The 20569-nt window shown below is 42.8% G+C and overlaps 1 protein-coding gene across 3 annotated transcripts in view; it reads left to right on the top strand.

Annotated features, from left to right (window-relative positions):
- Positions 1-20569, top strand: part of abcc9 (ATP-binding cassette, sub-family C (CFTR/MRP), member 9) — a 76560-nt gene that overhangs the window by 4803 nt on the left and 51188 nt on the right. For 2 of the 3 annotated variants that reach the window (XM_030719935.1, XM_030719936.1), the window contains exons 2-9: positions 403-582; positions 9828-9969; positions 10092-10213; positions 12797-12963; positions 13115-13216; positions 13410-13550; positions 13674-13865; positions 19532-19696. In XM_030719935.1, the coding sequence (XP_030575795.1) occupies positions 420-582; positions 9828-9969; positions 10092-10213; positions 12797-12963; positions 13115-13216; positions 13410-13550; positions 13674-13865; positions 19532-19696 (1194 nt within the window). In that variant the 5' untranslated portion in view covers positions 403-419. Of the gene's footprint in view, positions 1-402; positions 583-9827; positions 9970-10088; positions 10214-12796; positions 12964-13114; positions 13217-13409; positions 13551-13673; positions 13866-19531; positions 19697-20569 lie in introns of all 3 variants that reach the window. The other variant, XM_030719934.1, reaches the window with a different exon arrangement.

The following is a 20569-nucleotide window of genomic DNA, read 5'->3' as shown; positions in this document are numbered from 1 at the left end:
TTTTGAACTGTGACTCATGCAGAGCTACTCTATAGAGCATGGAGCTGGAAATGAGTCCAGGCCTGCTCACTGAATCCGAACCTCTGGGATTCTGCACATTAAACAATTACAAAAGGAACAACAGGATCATGAGATCCTCTAACATGAGGCTTTTCCAACTCTTAATATTCAAGTATCATTAAGCCAACATAAGCTGGGGGGCATGTAGGTGGGCCATGCCCCTGAAATAGCTCTCATGCCTGAGCATCACACAGAGTGTGCACTTGAATGCGTATCACGCCAAAGAAATGTATGTCCTTGTATTCAAAGCCGCTAAAGTAAGATTAGATAAAATGGTATAAATTACCTTAATGTAGTTTGATTTGCGATCTGTCAGTTGATGTCGGGTCTTATTTTTCCTAGACTGACTCGGGACTCATATGGAGCAGCTGGATGGTGGCAAGGCCTTGTCGTTTTGTGGCAACAACAGCAGCGCGTACAGCGTGGCAACGGGCGTGCTGAACAATGGCTGCTTCGTGGATGCTCTCAACCTGGTTCCTCATGTCTTCCTGCTCTTCATCACCTTCCCCATCCTCTTCATTGGTATGTCATATGCGGCTGTATTTAAAAGTGTATTTAAAAGTTTCCTACTTGAAACTACTTGTATTTTTTTTGTGATTAACAGATGGTGAAAATGATCTTCCTTTAGCTGCAGCGATGCACTGAAAATGTTTTTATATAAATGATTTCAGCAGCAGGTGCACCAGTCATTGGGTAGTCTGCACACATTTTATTTTAAAAGCTGAACTGAACAACTTACCCACCAACTTTGTGGATCAATATTATGGGATATATCATAGTTTTAATAGCAAAAGTACACCAATTTAACATCTATGATGTATGTGGGATTAAAAAAAGGAAAAGAAAAAATTATGCCCACTTATACCTAGAACCGCTCAATGGAAAATGCTGCACTCAACATTTGCAGACTGCCTGGTTTCCTAGCAACAAATATTGTTTTGGGCTTTTTAACCTTTATTATGACAGTACTATTGAGAATTGACAGGTAAGCTGGAAGAGACAGAACAGGGGGAAGACACACAGCAAATGGCCCAGGACGGATTCAAATACAGGCCTCTGCAACAGCCTTACAGCATGTGGGTCACCTGCTCCACCCAGTGAGCTAAACTGATGTCCTATTTACACACATTTTAATATAAAGGCTACTATGACATGAGAATAGCCTAGATAGATGTGATTGATAGATAAATATATGGGGGACTATTGTTAGAAAAAAGATTAATAATCACTGCAGGGTGTTGTGGATAGGATGCAGGGGAAGGTGCGACTGGATGCATGGAGCACCAGGCGTGTTGTTGGCTATGCAGAGCAGCAGGGGGACTTTAGCTGAACTGAGCAGGGAGTCCAGAGTGTGGAGAACTAATCCATGCAACGAAAGAGCGAAATCCGGAGCAGAGCAGCAGAATCAGACAGGATTCAGGCATGAGGAGCAGAGCTGAGGAGGACTGCAGCCTGAGGCAGAGCAGTGTGGGCAGTGGATTAAAGAGAGGCTGCATGTCGAATGAAGAGGAGGCAGATATGAATTATAGATGATAAACTTTCTTTTTTTTTTCTACTTTTACAGTGATCAGTTTATTACAATGTAACAATTTGCTGTAGCCAAGTGTGTAGTCACTTTTAAAATGTAGGCAATGACCTGTTCAGTCTGTTTCACAGTAAGGACTGTGCTTTCTTTATGCCTTCTATATTTTAGTATAAATAATACCATCTGAGAGCTCAACAACACTTGAAAAATAATGAAAAAGTGCAAAACTTCATCCCATTCCTGCGTACTAATAGGGCCTGTCACTTGGAAGGTAAAATTTTTCATGGCTTCATTAAATACACTGAAGTCAATGTTCATAAAAAATCTGCTTGCACTGAGGGAGTCAGGTGGGAATTTTTTTCAGATTTAATTTCACATGAAATCCAGCTGCATTCTAAAGGACAGAATAAAGAAAATAAGCATTTTCACAGGTAAACCCTCGTCTCCATTAAGAATACCAGAGCGTGTCTGCAGTATAAAGTCACGGCGGTACAACCTGTGTTATGTGTATTTTGACAGATGTTGAAGTGTTTCCTCCTTAAGCTTCTTAAAGCTGCACCTTCACTTCTGGAAAGTCTCAGAACTCACTGCTGTTGACAGGACGGAACTAATCCAGTGAGGATTACTGGATCTCAAACAATTTTTTCCTTACTGTTTCAAATGTACTGTATTATGTTTAAATGATATACTTGCTCTGGGTAAATAAAATATATGGCAGGTATCGGCTTTGGATTTGCCAAAACACCAACACCTCGGTGCTGATGTTTTGGCCACTGTGGTATTTTGGAACCGGAAGTGGCAATTTTTGGATGAGAGGTATGGAGAGCCGTTTTATTCAAAATGAAATAAATGAATAAATAAATAAATAAATAAATACTGCTATTGATAAATTATTAATAAATATTCCATGAAATAAAACAAAATATTTTTAAAAGAAATTTTTAACTTATTTTATTTTAATTTATTTCAAGATTTATTTATTTATCTATTTATTTATCTATTTATTTCATATTGGAGTTTTATTTTGTGACACTTTTATTGTGTAAAACTACTTTACATATTTCAGTGACTTTTATTTTTTAACCCCGTTTTTCATTTGAAGCTCTTTTTATTTTATATTTTTATATTCAAATGAGGGGGCGGAGTTTTATCTGTGGGGCGTAGGCTGGTCCAACGTTAGCGACCCAGAGGAGTAAAACAGGAACTAGACCCTTATGAGTGAAAAAACAAGGGAACAGTTTACCCTGCCCGGGATAGGGTTACCGGGGCCCCACCCTGGAGCCAGGCCTGGGGAGGGAGCTCGAGGGAGAGCGTCTGGTGGCCAGGCATTAGCCCGTGGTGCTTGGCCGGGCGCAGCCCGAAGAGGTTACATGGGCCCGCCCTCCTGCAGGCCCACCACCCGCAGGAGGTGTCGTAGGGGTCGGGTGCAGTGTGTGTCGGGCGGTGGCCGAGGGCGGAGGCCCTGGCGGACCGATCCCCGGCTATCGAAACTGGCTATTGGGACATGGAATGTCACCTCTCTGGTGGGGAAGGAGCCTGAGCTAGTGCGTGAGGTTGAGAGATACCAGCTAGATATAGTTGGGCTCACCTCAACGCATGGCCTGGGCTCTGGAACCAGTCTCCTGGAGAAGGGCTGGACTCTGTTCCAGTCTGGAGTTGCCCTCAGTGAGAGGCGGCGAGCTGGGGTGGGTATTCTTGTATCCCCCCGGCTTGCTGCCTGTACGTCGGAGTTTTCACCAGTGGACGAGAGGGTAGTTTCCCTACGCCTTCGGGCTGGGGAACGGGTCCTGACTGTTGTTTGCGCTTATGCGCCGAATGACAGTTCAGGGTACCCACCCTTTTTGGAGTTGCTGGGTGGGGTGCTGGAGAGTGCTCCATCTGGTGACTCCATAGTCTTGCTGGGAGACTTCAACGCTCACGTGGGCAGTGACAGTAAGACCTGGAGGGGCGTGATTGGGAGGAACGGCCTGCCCGATCTGAACCCGAATGGTGTTTTGTTATTGGACTTCTGTGCAAACCACAGTTTGTCCATAACAAACACCGTGTTTGAACACAAGGATGTCCATAAGTGCACATGGCACCAGGACACCCTAGGTCGCAGGTCGATGATCGATTTTGTAATCGTATCATCAGATCTGCGGCCGTATGTTCTGGACACTCGGGTGAAGAGAGGAGCTGAGCTGTCAACTGATCACCACCTGGTGGTGAGTTGGATCAGGTGGCGGGGGAAGATGCTGGACAGACCTGGCACACCTAAACGTATTGTGAGGGTGCGCTGGGAACGCCTGGCAGAAGCCCCAGTCCGGGAGATCTTCAACTCCCACCTCCGGCAGAACTTCGACAGCATTCCGAGGGAGGCTGAGGACATTGAGTCCGAATGGACCATGTTCCGCACCTCCATTGTTGAGGCTGCTGCTCAGAGCTGTGGCTGCAAGGTGGTTGGTGCCTGTCGTGGTGGTAACCCCCGAACCAGATGGTGGTCACCGGAGGTGAAGGGAGCCATCAAGCTGAAGAAAGAGTCCTATCGGACTTGGTTAGCCTGTGGGACTCCGGAGGCAGCTGACAGGTATCGACAGGCCAAGCGGAATGCAGCTCGGGTAGTGGACAAAGCAAAAACTCGGGTGTGGGAGGAGTTCGGTGAGGCTATGGAAAAAGACTTTCGGACGGCATCGAAGCGATTCTGGCAAACCGTCAGGCGACTCAGGAGGGGAAAGCAGTGCTTCACTCACACTGTTTATAGTGCGGGGGGGGGGGGGGGTGCTGCTGACTTCAACTGAGGCTATAGTCGGACGGTGGAAGGAATACTTCGAGGACCTTCTGAATCCCACTGACACGCCTTCTGTAGTGGAAGCAGAGTCTGGGGATGAGGGGGATGACTTGACCATCACTGGGGGTGAGGTCACTGAGGTAGTTAAACAACTCCTTGGTGGCAGAGCCCCTGGGGTGGACGAGATTCGCCCTGAGTTCCTGAAGGCTCTGGATGTTGTAGGGCTGTCTTGGTTGACACGCCTCAGCCTCCCCGGTAAGGTCTATGCCAGGGTGCTGGAAAGGAGGGTGCGTCCGTTATTCGAACCTCGGATTCAGGAGGAACAATGCGGTTTTCGTCCTGGTCGTGGAACGCTGGACCAGCTCTTTATCCTCTCAAGGATATTCGAGTGTGCGTGGGAGTTTGCCCAACCAGTCTACATGTGCTTTGTGGACTTGGAGAAGGCATTCGACCGTGTTCCTCAGGGTGTTCTTTGGGAGGTTCTGCGGGAGTATGGGGTGTCTGGCCCATTGTTGCGGGCCATTCAGTCCTTGTACAACCGCAGTGAGAGCTTGGTCCGTATAGCCGGTAATAAGTCGGATTTGTTTCCTGTGGGTGTTGGACTCCGTCAGGGCTGCCCTTTGTCACCGATTCTGTTCATAATTTTTATGGACAGAATTTCTAGGCGTAGCCAGGTGGCGGAAGGCTTCTTCCTTGGTGGCCTCAGAGTCTCATCTCTGCTTTTTGCAGATGATGCGGTTCTTTTGGCTTCATCGGGGGGGCCTCCAGCTCGCAGTGGAACGGTTCGCAGCCGAGTGTGAAGTGGCTGGCATGAGAATCAGCACCTCTAAGTCTGAGGCCATGGTCCTCAGCCGGAAAAGGGTGGAGTGCCATCTCCGGCTCAGGAATGAGTTCTTGCCTCAAGTGGAGGAGTTTAAGTATCTCGGGGTCTTGTTCACGAGTGATGGGAGAAGGGAACGGGAGATCGACAGGTGGATCGGGGCTGCTTCTGCAGTGATGCGGACGCTGCACCGGTCCGTCGTGGTGAAGAGGGAGCTTAGCGTAAAAGCGAAGCTCTCGATTTACCGGTCGATCTACGTTCCTACCCTCACCTATGGTCACGAGCTTTGGGTAGTGACCGAAAGAATAAGATCGCGAATACAAGCGGCAGAAATGAGTTTCCTTCGAAGGGTGGCTGGCCTCTCCCTTAGAGATAAGGTGAGGAGTGCGGCCATCTGGGAGGGGCTCAGAGTAGAGCCGCTGCTCCTGTTAGGTTCGGACCACCGTTGAATAAAGAAAGACACAGAAACCCGTAGTTGATTTTTTACCTGCAGGGAGAGTCTCAGTCAGCTAACACTCACGTGCCTCTGAAAGAGAGTCTGACTTCTTTCTTCCTGCCGGTGCTTTTATTTTAGCGTCACGTAAGTGTGTGGGGGTGTGTGTATGTGTGTGTGACGTCAGGAAACAGGCGTTACCTGCTTTCCTCACCTGGAGGGTCCGGGTGTGTGTGAGTATGTTTTGTGCTTACAATCTGATGGTCATGTGCATGTTTATGATGAACACATTGTGATACATAGAAAAACAGTTACATGTTTATCTATTCTAACACTCCTCCACATCGAAAGGAGCCAGTTGAGGTGGCTCGGGCATCTGATTAGGATGCCTCCTGGCCGCCTCCTGGGTGAGGTGTTCCGGGCATGTCCCACCGGGAACAGGCCCCGTGGTAGACCCAGGACACGCTGGAGAGATTATGTATCTCGGCTGGCCTGGGAACGCCTTGGGGTCCCTCCGGATGAGCTGGAGGAGGTGGCTGGGGAGAGGGAAGCCTGGGCTTCTCTGCTTAGGCTTCTGCCCCTGCGACCCGGCCCCGGATAAGCGGAAGAAAATGGATGGATGGATATTCAAATGAGGGGGCGGAGTTTTATCAGTGGGGCGTAGGCTGGTCCAACGTTAGCGACCCAGAGGAGTAAAACAGGAACTAGCTTGCAAAATATCGAACAGGAGAAGAAGCAGGAGAAGAAGAAAATAATTGATGCTAATTTTTTGGCGGCCTTTTGCAGAATTCTTCTGATCTTTCTAAATTTCTAAATTTTGAATAAAACGGCTCTCCATAGAGAGGATGGAGTTCTGAGTTATACTAGAATTTCAAACACCAGAAGTTCAGCCCATAAGTTTTACTTTAGAAATGAAGCATGTTAATAAAATTAACTGCACAGAATGCCATATTATTCCAGTCAAGGTTTCAGCTGTGAAGCAAACTGTCTGAAACCACTATTCATTAACAAGCATTTTTTGTCATGATCCTGGGCAGTTTGCCCAGTGTGTTTTGTGTTTCATCTGTGAGCTGTGTTTGTAAGTTTGCTTAGGATGAAGGATATTAATTTGTCATAGTTTTCTGTTACAGTTATTGGTATTTAGTTCCTGTTTCCCTCATGTTGTCTTCCCTGTGGTCTTGTGATCAGGTGTCTGTTATCCCTCCCATGTCTAGTCTTTTGTGTTGTGTCTTTCTCGTTTGGTTGCTTCCTTGTCTGGTTCTGGTGTCATTGTCTTGATGTCTGTTTTGGTGTTTCCCTTGTGGACCTTCTTCATCATGTTATGTCAAGTCTTCATTGTGTTATGTTTGTTCACTTCCTGTTTTATTTTGATGATCCCTTCTCCTTGTCGTGTCCTCGTTGTTGTAGTGTCCTTGTCGGCTTCCCTGCTGTGTGCCTTAGTATTTTGAGTTTCTTGTGAGTTTAGTGTTTTTGTGCAGCTGGCTCCTGACTGGCCTTGTATCTCCTGTGTTTCACACAATAAAGCTGAGGTATAAGTTTAGCTCTAGCCCCCGAGTCCTGCATTGGGGTCCTCTCGGCCATGCCTGCCACAGCAGTATGTGACTGAAGGCTGATAATGCAACGGCAGTGAAGAAGTTCAGCAGATTTAGAATACTTTTAAACATACAGTATAAATGTACTAATTCCTTCCAGCCATTCATCAATTTTCTGCCGCTTATCTGAGGTCAGGTAAATTATGCTATGTTATTGTAGCAAATTTTAGAAGCTGTGAAACTTTTTCCCAGTAAAAATATGTAGAGGGACAGTAAAACTCTGATCTACTGACCAGAATTTCTTGACAGGGATGTGGTGAGAAAAGCATTGTGCCATTGAAATGAAAGATGAAATCCCGTGTTTGACTTGTCTGAGCTGTCTTACTGTCAGACATCTGTAATCTGGCAGACGGAGCAGATGTGTGGGTGAAATTTACTCTCGCTTGCTCTCTCTCTCACATATGCACTGCTTTTTGCTATCTTTGTGAGGACGATCTTACCTTCTCTTACCCTTTACCTTAACCTCAAGTACTTTATCCCTTTTCCATACCCCAGCTCTAACCCCAAGTCTTAACATGCAAAATGCACTTAAATGCTGTGAAGATCTGTCATATGTCCTCTTATCCAAAATGTCCTTGTGACAATGATTCTGAGCCAAACATTGGTCCTCACAAACGTGGAAAACAGGTCCACACACACACACACACACACACACACACACACACACACACACACACACACACACACACACACACACACACACACACACACACACACACACACACACACACACACAGTTGTGTGCCTATAACCTTAGAGGACATTTGATTTACAATTCTGAGAACATGCTTTCATTTTGAAATGTGATGATTGTTGATATGATATATGTTAAAAAAGACACATTTCCATGTGTAAAATATAGATTTAGGTCCCCAAAGCACAGCAAAAACCAGGATCACACACATATATCCCTAAAGGCACTATCTTGACACAAGTGTCAACATTAAGCTGCTTTAAAGAGTAGTTAAGATGGAATTAGATCCATGGTTCAGTGATCCAGTGGGATCTGGGCTGTTGCTTCTGGAAAAAGTAAAATTAATGGCAAACAAAAGAGCAGTCAAACTGCATGTTGGCAAAATACTAATAAGAAACATTGTGTGGGTACGTTGGCACTTAATAAGTTTGTACACACTCATTTAATCTGTTTCTTTCCCCGTTAGATGATGAGAGGGGAAAAAAGGATGATTAATGACAAGAAGAAAAAAGAAAAAGAAAAGAACACAGAAAGGAAATAAGGAAGGATGTGAGAAATAAAGAAAGGAATGAAGGAAGATGAGGAAAAAACTCATTAATAAACAAGAATGAAATATGTGTTTATTAGAGGTTGGGTCTTTGCAGAGAATAACCTTTCTGAATACATGGCTGGTTATCTCTGTTGTTTGTGTTTGTGTGTGTCTGTGTGTACTCAGTAGTTTATGGGAATGGTTCTGACCACAAGCCCTCAGCTCTGTCCCCCAGGACTCACTAATTGATGCTTCCTGGTTGTAGTTTTTCATGTTCGCTGTGCCCGAAGGCTCCAAAATGGCTTCAGTCCACCAAGTAAAGAGCAGAAACAAACCTAATAAGAGAGGCTGTTGGAATAAATGAAACCCAAGCAGCAAGACTTTAATTACATGCAGAAGTGAGCACTGTATCAAAAAAGGACACAAAGTCCATATGTAAACATTGTGATAACTGTATAATTATTCAAACTCATTTTCAGCTGTAAATAGTAAATATTTGATGATTACAAGACTGCCTAACAGGAATTTATTAAGAATATAATTAACAGATTTGTCGTGAAAATTATTATTAGGTGCTGCCTTATTGAATGATTATATGATTGATTGAATCACACTAAGCTACTTGGTACCTGAATATACGCTCACCTGCCACTTTGTTAGGTACATCTTTTTTGGAACTGGGTCGAGCCCCCTGCTGCCTTAAGAGCTGCCTTAATTAATCGTGCCACAGAGTCAACAAGGTGCTTAACGGCAAAATTCACAACAGGTGTTTGATTCTCGAATCGACCAATAAATGTCCTGGTTCAGTTAGAGCTGGTGTTTAAACAGTCGTCCTCATCATGAACGACCGTTTAAACACCAGCTCTAACTGAACCAGGACATTTATTGGTCGATTCAAGAATCAAACACCTGTTGTGAATTTTGCCGTTAAGCTCCTCGTTAAAGAACAGCAACTTGTGCAAAAAGTTCTGAAACATTTAACAGTTGGACATGTGCATTCAAAAGCTTAGAGTAGGTCACATTACATTCACCTGTAAAGGTTTGAATGCATTTTAGGCTCGTCCTGAAATTTCACCCAAAACCCAAATATCCCTAACTTTTTGTGAGTAGTGTATGTCATATATAAGATGAATTTTGTGTTCCACTCAAGTCAACAGGCCTTCTAAAAAAGACCCACTTAAAAGGTTTGTTTGGAGTTGTTTGGTCATACACACAAAATGCAGATTTTATAAAAGATTGATGTATGTCAGTGAATTTTGCCCTCAGTGTGTCATGGAACAGGCTGTGTGAGGACCCCCAACGCAGACTCAGAGAGCTTGTGTAAACTTGACTTGACTTTTTTTTTAACAACATCACAAGCTCAGATTGACCGTCTGTCTCGCTGTGTCTTGTGTTTCTGTTCATCAGGCTGGGGCAGTCAGAGCTCTAAAGTGCAGATCCATCATAACACATGGCTTCATTTCCCTGGGCACAACATGAGGTGGATCCTCACCTTCTTGCTTCTATTCGTCCACGTGTGCGAGTTTGCAGAGGGCATTGTCTCCAACAAGTGAGGACTCACAAAGAGATTTTATCAAACTTGAGCAAAAAATGCTTTTTGTTTTTATTGTCTTGAGTAGAATAAATGATGTGCATGTTAATTTTATATTTTGTGTTTGCCTCTTGCTGTAGGGTGATGGGTACCAACCACCTCCATCTTTTTGTGCCAGCATTCATGGGTTTTGTAGCAGCTACAACATCAGTAGTTTACTACCACAACATAGAGACATCCAACTTTCCCAAACTGCTGCTTGGTAAGACAGTGAGGGCACTTAATATGACCCTGAATTGATTTTGTTTTTGATTTATTTTTTATTTAAATAAAGGACCAAAGTCAAGGCAGTCGACATGTAGCCAGATAACTGTGATCAGGCTGAACAAAGCAGGATAATTGGAGCCTATCCCAACTATCATAGGGCAAGAGGCAGGGTAAACCCTGGACAGGTCGCCAGCTTGTTGCAGGGCTTGAAACCCAGATTAGTAAATAAATGAGTATTTGCACCAAACAATGATCATCTCAATAGCTGATAAATTTTGGAAGATCCTGTGGGACAGATTTATGATGCATAACCCTGTAAATGTCCTTGTGATGCTTCTGACCTGACATGACACCTTCAGGCTCAAGGTGCTGTTTAATGTTGATGAAGATCTAGCTCACATCAACAGCAGCGAGCTTTCAAATGAAATGTGGGTCAGTTTGAAGCTAAATGTTGTTCTCTGAGCATTTTCAAGGACAGTGAAATCATAGGGTGCATAGTGCAAGGGGTTAAAATGGGTCATTCAGGATGGACATAGCATCTGTGCTGAAATCTGTTCAGAGAGGCATGAAATGACGAGTTTGAAGGAAGTTCATCTACTTTTGAATCAGGTAAGGTTTTTGATTTTCATGGCTGAAGACCTTGTTTTAAAGTATAAACCTGGTGGCTACATTATGCTCGACGTACTCTGCAAAGGGGAGAAATTCATTCATATTATTAGTTAGTAGTGGTTAATTTTGCAAGAGTCTTTCAGACTCAAGCGGTGAAGATTTACAAAAAGTTTTTTACAGTATTTTCCATGCATGCAGAAGTTTTTGGCACTTGAGATGAAGGCAGCGAGACAGTGGTGAGGTGTGCGGTAGGAGGGACAGATGGGTTCAAGGTGGTGGTGGGATTACATCAGGGTTCAGCTCTGAGCCACTTTTGTTTGCAATGTTGACAGATGAGGTCAGGCAGGAGTCTCTGTGGGCCATGATGTTTGCAGAGAACATTGTGATCTGTAGTGAGAGTAGGGAGTGGGTGGAAGAGAGTCTGAAGAGGTGGAGGTATGCACTGGAGAGAAGAGGAATGAAAATAAGTAGAAGCAAGACAGAATACATGTGTGTAAATGAGAGAGAGGGAGGTCTAACAGTGAAGCTGCAAGGAGCAGAGGTACTGAAGGTTAATAAGCCTAAATACCTGGGGTCAACCATCTAAAGCAATGTACAGTGTAGAAGAGAGTGCAGGCAGGGTGGAGTGGGTGGAGACAAGTGTCAGGGGTGAAAGGGAAGATTTACAAGATGGTAGTGAGACCTGCTATGATGGATGGTTTGAGACAGTGGGACTGAAAAAATGACAGGAAGTGGCAGAGCTGAAGATGCCAAGATCTTCACTGGGAGTGACCAGGATAGAGAGGATTAAAAATGTGTACATCAGAGGAACAGCTCAGGTGGAGCAGTTTGGAGACAAAGTCAGAGAGGCAAGGCTGAGATGGTTTGGACATGTGGAGAGGAGGGATAGGGAATATATTTGACAAAGGGTGTTGAAGACGGAGCTGCCAGGCAGGAGGAAAAGAGGAAGATCACAGAAGATTCATGGATGCAGGAAAGGAGGACATTCAGAGGGTTGGTGTGACCGAAGAGGTTGCTGAGAATAGGGTGAGATAAGTAAATCGGCCGTGGCGATCCCCCAAAGGAACCAGCCAAAAGAAAATCTATAATGGAACTCAAATAGGAAGTGAAGTTGACTACAGTCCAGTGCTAGCAGAAGGAATATTAATAATGAGAGCAAAGGGCAGTAAGTTGGGTGAGGAGTTCTGCTTCACTATTTCACCTATTAAAAAACAAACAAAAAACCAGATGCTCACTGGATCCAAGGGCGTTTCAAGAACAGACAGGTTAGACTTGTAATTGCTTTGACAAATTAAAAAAAAAACAAAAAAAAAGTACCTTTAGAGAAGCATATGAAAGTTTTGCAAATATTTCATGAGAGATTTGATAATCCAGTCATGCCTCACTGCAGTTCATAAACATTCTCAGCTGCTGCTGTGATAATTATCACTGTTTCCTTGGCGGTTTATATCTATGAGCTGCTACTTTGCTTTACTTGCTCTGATGAAGGCTACATCCACACTATCGTCATCATGAGTATTTCAGCATAGTTTCAGATGTAATCTGCATACGAATTATATTACACATATGAAAATGCACATGAACTGACCATACACTTACACTGGGAATGCACATGCTGGTGTAAACAGAAAAACCCAACCAGGAATTAATTGTGGATGTCTGCATGGTTTCCAAAAGTCTCTCTTACTCCCCAGTCAACACTCAAAATAGACTTTTGGAAATCCTCCCAGGGAGGAGATATTAAAGGTCAGTTTTCAGTGACCTAAAACTGTTTGTGTGAGGACAAGAGGCCAAATCACGAAGAAGAATTCAGCTTTTTAGGGTAACGATAAAATGAAAGAAATGTGGTACTCTTGAAAACTCTGTGAGCACAGTTCAGTGTGTATGTTAACATGCAAGTCTTCCAAAACTAGTCAAATCGCAGCAATGTGACATCTATGAACGTTGTGCTGCTTCTCCTTTCTCACAGTCCTTTTCATCTACTGGGTGTTGGCGTTCATCACGAAGTCCATTAAGCTGTGGAAGTTTGCAGAGTTCAACGTTGGACCACAGCATCTGAGGTTCTGCATCACAGCGATGCTGGTGATCCTGTATGGACTCCTGATGGCCGTGGAGATCAATGTCATCAGAGTGAGGGTGAGTCACCACATTTCACTCTACATCAATTTAATCCAAGGAGATATTTTTTTTTGTGTGTGTGTTTCTCAATAATCCTGGCATACCAAAACATTTCAATCTGTTTTTTTTTTCATGCTGAGATTAATTTTTTCTTTATATCTCCCTCTAGAAATACGTATTCTTTGCCAATCCTCAGAAGGTGAAACCACCAGAAGATTTACAGGATTTGGGAGTTCGTTTTCTGCAGCCTTTTGTCAACCTGCTGTCCAAGGTAGATTTTGAGAACAGTTATTAATATACAAATCTCAAAATAAATATTTAATATAATGATTAGACCACAAGTACAACAAACCAAAACTTATTTGTTTTATTTTTATCCCTCTTAATCAACATTGACTGTGGCAAATGCTACTGGAACACAGCTTGGCAGCACAGCACAAAATTCTTGGCTTATTTTTTTTTAGGCGACATATTGGTGGATGAATCCTCTCATCATCGGAGCCCATAAGAGGCCCATAGAGCTGAAGAAAATTGGCAAGCTGCCCATCGCCATGAGAGCCCTCACCAACTACCTGCGGCTTAAAGACGCCTATGAGGATCAGAGGGTGAGCAGATGGAGGCTTTAAAGTGATTTAATTTCAGTGCCATGAGTTTTGGCATTACTTGGCTATATGAAAATATACGGATATAATTTCTCTGCTTTTTCGTTCTCTCCTCTGTCCACACAGACACCCGAGGACCCGGATCGCGCTCCCTCGATCTGGCGTTCCATGTATCGAGCGTTTGGGCGTCCCATCCTGCTCAGCAGCACCTTCCGTTACTTGGCGGATCTGCTGGGCTTTGCTGGGCCGCTCTGCATCTCTGGCATCGTCAGGCACCTGAAGGCTAAAAATGATGATCCAACAGAAGGAAAGATGAAGGTGGGTGTATTTGTGTACCTTACAAGAAAGATGGCCTGGAAAGAGCAAGAAAAAAAAAAAAAACATAATACTGTATTTAGATTGTGCCAGCAAACAGTGACTACACAACCACATCTCAAAAACAGAGGTGATTAAATAATCCACTGGGCATCTTTTATTTTCATGCATGCAGAAACTTCTGGTCTTAGCTAAAGTTTAAGCTAAAAAAAAATCAAATGTATGCTTCTTTTTTAAAAACAAATTACAGTGAATAAACAATAAAACTGAAAGTATAGGTACAGTATGTGTGTAAGTGCAGGGTCTGCACACTCTAGTACTTATAATGCATGCTTGCTATTCTTGGACTCTATTGCAGTAGCTCTATTGCACAGCTCAAAATTAGCATAGTTTTTCTTTTACTAGACTTGGGAGCCAAGAGTCTAGTAAATGTCATTTGCCATTTACTAACAAATGGCAGTTATGGCTGCCATTTGTTAGTAAATTATTAGAGAAAATTGTAGATCGTCAATTCATGTCTTTACTATCAATTTACAGATTTTGATCCTTTTCAGTCTGGCTTTCGAAAGCAGTTCTCTACTGAGTCTGCACTCTTGAAAGTTTACAATGATGTTTGAATGGCTTCTGATGCAGGGAATTGTTCTGTCATCATTTTACTTGATCTCAGTGCAGCCTTTGATATCACTGATCATAACATTTTGCTTAATCTCTGGCTAAGCACTAGACTGGTTTTCCTCTTATTTATTGGATAGGACGTTCTCTGTTAGGACCAGCAATTTCAGTTCCACTATTGCCTCCCTAAATTGTGGGGGTCCCACAGGGTTCAGTCCTGGGTCCATTATTATTTTCTTTTTATGTGCCCCCTTTACCTGGCATCATTCAATCTTTTAAGGTAATTTTTTACCATTTATACGCTGATGACATTTAGCTGTATATGTATTTTAAGTCCCATCAGATGGATAATTTGTCTACCCTAATCCAGTATTTAAAATTCTCATATTCACATTCAGAGCCTTAAACAGCCAGGCCTCAGATCTTATTTCCCAGCTTCTCACTGTCTTCGTTCGCAGGCTCAGAATTTTTTAGTTGTTCCCCGCACATGACTAAAGACTAGGGGGGGACAGAGCCTTTCAGTCAGCGGCACCGAGGCTGTGGAACAGTCTTACCTCTACATCTACGCTCAGTTGACTCTCTGGATTCTTTTAAAAAGCAGTTAAAAACTTTTTCTTGAATTTTTAGTTTTTAGCTGGAGTTTAATTACTGTCTTTGTCTCATTTTGCATTTACCATGTACAGCACTGTATGACCACTGTCTGTGAAAAGTGCTAAATAATTAAAATTTGCTTACTTACTTACTATGTGGCTAAGATAATCAAACTGGAAGTATACACACTCTCTGACACCATACATATCTAAGAGTAGAAAAAAGAGAGAGCATTTAAACTTATAGACTCACAGGGATTGCTTGTGACATAGCCCATAATGTTAACCCCGTTATTTGAGAATTTAGCCCTTTGTAAATATGAACACTCACCATTTAAACAGTGTATAAATGACAGAAATGAAAGAAAATGTCCACTTTAACACTATGAAGAAGTATGTTGTCTGTTATTGGAGCACAGTGCTGCAGGAACCAGTGCCAGAATTAAATTGTGGCTGAGATGAAAATGTAAAGAGTTTAACGTCATTCGTTTTCCCTTTAGAGAAATCACCCTGGAAACCTAAACCCTTATTCGGGCACAGCTGATGTCTGCAACACCGTCAAAAAGACCAAAGCTTTGTTAAGTGTTTACATAAGATCATTATATTAGTGGTTGAGGGCTGATCAGTGAACCATCATAGGTCATTAACACACTCAAACTTTTGGGTGGTCCAGCCAACCGATGAATGACTCACTCTAAGTGCGATGTCACCGAGGCGTCGGCCGCAGTCATCACGTCGCCACCGGTTTGTGTGTGTCTGAGTGTGATATGGACGCTGTGTCTGATGTGACGATGATAAAATGATGCTGAAATTACATCACACACGTGCACTCACACATGCCTTTACGTGTGTTGATGTAACTTTAACCAGAGCATCTTCATGCCTGACGCCAGCCGTTTGCCTGACAGGAAGCCAAAGCTATGTTTAACCTTAACTCATATAATTTTTACAAATGTTTTGCCACTTTTTATCCTAAAATCCAAAGTAGTTTTCCTCAGAAATAATGTGGCTCATTGAGGATCTTTTCAACAGTAACATTAGAAAAGACTGGACAGTAAATGGTTTCCTCATGTTTGTGTCTACATTCAATATTTGCACTTTATGGACATTAAGTGATTAAATTTAAGCACCTTTATACTGTCTTTGGTTTTTGGAAATCAGCCATGATAGCTCACGTATCATCAGGTTATATCTTGTTAAATTCAGTGGTCTAAATCCATAAAGAGCAGCAGCACAGGTCAGATGATCACACCCTGTACACAGACAACACAAATTATTATGTGTCTGATTTGTAAGTGAGTCTTTTCTCCACGCTGTATCACAACACCTGATCTGAGGGTTCCCTCAACTGCCAAACCTCACTTCAACCACTAGAGACAGGGCCCAGAGGGGTGTACTATGAAGTGAGCTTAATGGCTTTGTGAGCTGTGTTGAGCCGAGCAGAGTGCAAGCAGAAAAACACAGAGCAAGAGCCCCAGAGAACCAGAGGGAACAGGCAGCCTGCCGGAGGCCGGCCATCACAGCACGAGCCGAGAACAGGGTCCTAGGGCCCCACTTGGTAACTTGGTAACCCGGTGCAGGAAACAGGGGTGTAGAGTACAGGAAGCCGAGGTGTATGAAAGCTAGAATGCTATTAAAATTGAGGGGACAGATACGATCAGATATGAGCACCTGACAGCTGGTCAACAGTGCTCATCCACACCACCCCCACAAAACCCTCAATGAATAAGGTGCAGATAAAATGAGGAGCAGAAGTGAGTCTGAATAAATTCTCTCACCGTTGTTTCCAGGTCGTCTTCTACCTTCTCCGGTATTCCTGAAAACTCTAGGTTTTCTCTTATGCTGCAGGCCTGAAGCTTGATAACAGTTTAGTTTTTGTTTTCTTCCGAGATCCGAGTCATTCCCTCGGTGAGGGATTTCACCAACCCTGAGGACCATGTTTTGAGTGTTTCCATCTGCTGCTGGCTGAACTCTGCAGACTCCCACAGAGTCCAAAACTCTTTGTGGAGGATTTCCAGTAGGGACAGGCATGCAGCAAAGCTGGACAGTTTTTTTTTTTTTTTAATTTGTAGACTCCAAAATGTCCACCATGTTGTTGGTATGTGCAGAGGCTGCTTCAGGGGAGCCTTCAGGGTGGCTCTTCTTGGTGGACGGAGTGCCTTTGCTGCTGGAGGAAGTCAGTGTCTTCTCTGGTTTCCCCTCCACAACCCGCTCGAAACACTCGTCAATATAAGTCTGCAAACTGTCCAGATCTTCGTCACTGCCCTCCAGTCTCGCGTCACCACAGCACAGCCAGCTGTGTATGAAAGTATAAATGTTTTTGTACTTGATTGAACTCTGCTGCTGCAAGGTCCACATCTCTTTTACTAGACTTTGGGACAGTAGCAGTTCTAATCTGTTGCTGTCACCTCAGAAATAAACAGCAATACTGAGAGCTTACTCAATAATAAAATAATTTATTAAACCTATTTAATAATTTATTTTATTGCTCTGCATTAACAGTTTTTTTGCAGCATTAATCTCTTGTTTGAAACAGTGTTGTAATTTACTGTTGACTTTTTCATAGATTTTTATCATCAGATAATAGTGTTATGAATAGATTGAACAGAAAAAAATGTCTTATACAAGCATTTCTAAAAAGTTGAGCCATTTAATTGTTTATTATTGAGGCAGCCCTTTTGAAAAAATCTCATGAATGTGACATGTACATACGTGACGTGAAACGGGTGCTTCACCTTCAGTGTGTGGTCTGTAAGAGTGCACGGATACAGACTCGATGGTGTTGGAGAGCTTTATAACACAAGTGTGCAGATGAAGTGACAATAAGTGGGAGAAGGTGCAGAGACCAGACTGGAACTGAGCCTTAGTTCCTTTGCCTCCCCGCAGTCTTTGTTAGTTCATTGTGTTACTCCTGAGTCTGGTTTGCTTGTTATCTTTTTGGATTTTTGTTATTTTACTTTTTTTTCTTAATCTTTTCCATCATGTTTTGCCCATTGAATGTTGGGTCTGTGGACTAACCCATTAATTGTATACTCAATTCAACTAATCATCAAATATCTGTATATCTTCCTTCCTGATATCTTAGGATAAACACCAGTGTTCATGAATCACAATTAGCTTGACCAAACCTGCAGCTCGTATACATTAGAAAACAATATAAATGTCTCCCTACAATAAAGAGGGTGCAGCAGACAGAGATAAAGCAGGCACTTCACAGACGGCCTTTCTGGCAAACAAATATACACCGGCGGAAGTGATCAGAGACATCAACTCCTCTTAAACCCATGCCAGCCTCTCCAAAGGTCATAAAGCAGTCAGGGCCTGTAGGAGAGGCAGAACAGAAGCTTTTGTAATGACAGCGTATTTTCATGCAGTTCGTTTGGCTGGATGCTGGTATATATTGGATGTTGAGCTGTAGTCAGGTCTGTGCCTGCTGGTTAAAGTGGGTATAATGGGCAATAGAGATAGAGAGCAGAGCACGGGTGCATTTCTGAGTGACATGGAAAATTCCCCACTCACCTCACACTCTCTGTCTCACTTTAACACAGAGAGAAAGACTGCAGAGCGCCACGCTGAGAGTTTTTATGCTACAGATTCTGTTTGACTTTTTTTTTTTTTTTTTTTTAATCCAGTTTTATTTATCACTGTAAAAATATATATATTCTTATTATTCATAGTGCCAGAAGTGGGATCCATGGATAAAATTCTCATGTGCCATATCATTGATTAAATTAAAAAAAAAAAATTAAGGAACTAAAAGATAAAATAGTCGACTACAAATGACTGCTTTTGTTTATTTGTTGCACGAATGGGGAAAAAAATGTATAAAATTGCTATATTTCAGTACATCAATCATGTTTACTGACTCAAAACCCTCATACACAGAGCACTGAGAGTCACCATGAATGGCTCAGTCATCAGTTGCTTGGTTACCAGCTGATGGATAACATCCAGCCTGGATAGTAATTTACTTTCTCCTTATTGTCCCGTCACAGTTGGAGGTCACTGCAAATCAATAGAAAGTGATTCTTTCTCTATCCTGTCATTATGTTAATGGGCGTAGTTTCTTTCAGGGTCAGAGCGACTCCATCCATGAGGGGTCAATGAATAGTTTCATGAAAATGTTGTGAATCACATTTGTTGTTGCAGAAACATTCATCCTAAACCTCCGATGTGCTGGATGGATGGATGGATATGATTGAGACTCTGATGTATGTGCAGTAGCTACAGTTAGAGCTGTGAAATTTAAGTTTTATTTTCAACATAAGATTAAAAAAAATGTGGTCATACTCTGTGGGTTCATTCATGATAAAACAAGGATATGCTCCTGTTGATGCATCCACCACTGTGGCTTATGGAATAGACAACAGATGTGACACAAATGAGCGAAAATCGAATGAAATGTCAGTGAGCTGATATCAGCCTGCCTAGAAGAACCTTATTTTTTCACGTTTTCTGTGTTTGTAGGAGACCTATTTGGGCGTCTACTTCATGTCTTCCACTGAGCTGCTGCAGAACAGCTCCGTCCTGGCTGTTCTTCTCTTCCTGGCTTTAATCCTGCAGAGAACCTTCCTGCAGGCCTCGTACTACGTCACCATTGAAACAGGCATCAACATGCGAGGAGCTCTGCTGGTGAGTGAAGCATCGTGGAAAATTAAATTCGGACACTGTGTTTTCACACTCGGCTGTTGCTTTGAAAAAGCTCTTCATGAACTATCCCCGTGATGCCTCAGAGGTGTATCAGTTTAATGTTACTCCCAATAGAAATAATAGATGCTGTCAAAGCAGTTAGTTAGCATTTCTATATAATTCAGTTATGTAAGTCATGAGTTTATTTATAGGTGGCCTTTGGCATTCAACACTATGGAGATGAAGCTCTCCATTAACCAATTAGGACCCAAAGCTAAAAGAATTTTCTATTAACATATATGTTTCTGGATGTTGAATTCTAACACAATATGCTATCTTCAAGGTGTTCTTTTTAAATATATTTTTTTGGCATTTTAGCCCTTTATGAAGACAGGACAGTACACAGCAGCAGAGGCAGGAAAGCAGGGAGAGAGTTGGGGGATGACACACAGGATATTCAAACCCAGGCCTGTGTAGTAGACTTCAGCATATGGGTCATCTGCACAACCGTGTGAGCGACTGTGGCACCCAAGGTGTTCTTTTTTTATTTTAAGTAAGCAAGTAGCCTTTAATCTGCTATTTAAGGAAACAGAAATAAAATCCAGTTTCAAGACTGTTGCCATCGCGGTATTTTGGAGCCAGAAGTAGCCATATTTGGATGAGAGTTTAGAGTGCCAAGTTTGTGTACCAGGGTGCATTAATAGACTGTATGTAGACAATGATATTTGCTAAGTAACATACAAATAAAATATTAGAGACCTAAGCTGTAAAGCTACTAGCTTCTTTAGAAAACTGCTAATAAGTATTAACATATAAATCAAATAATACTACAGTTTCACAAAAAGAAGGACTTCTTGGATGTCTATTAGTACAATT

This window comes from Archocentrus centrarchus, chromosome 23 (genome assembly GCF_007364275.1).
Source record: "Archocentrus centrarchus isolate MPI-CPG fArcCen1 chromosome 23, fArcCen1, whole genome shotgun sequence".
Lineage (NCBI taxonomy): Eukaryota > Metazoa > Chordata > Actinopteri > Cichliformes > Cichlidae > Archocentrus > Archocentrus centrarchus.
The sequence above is the reverse complement of the archived record's forward strand: the minus strand, read 5'-3'. Positions and strand labels throughout refer to the sequence as shown.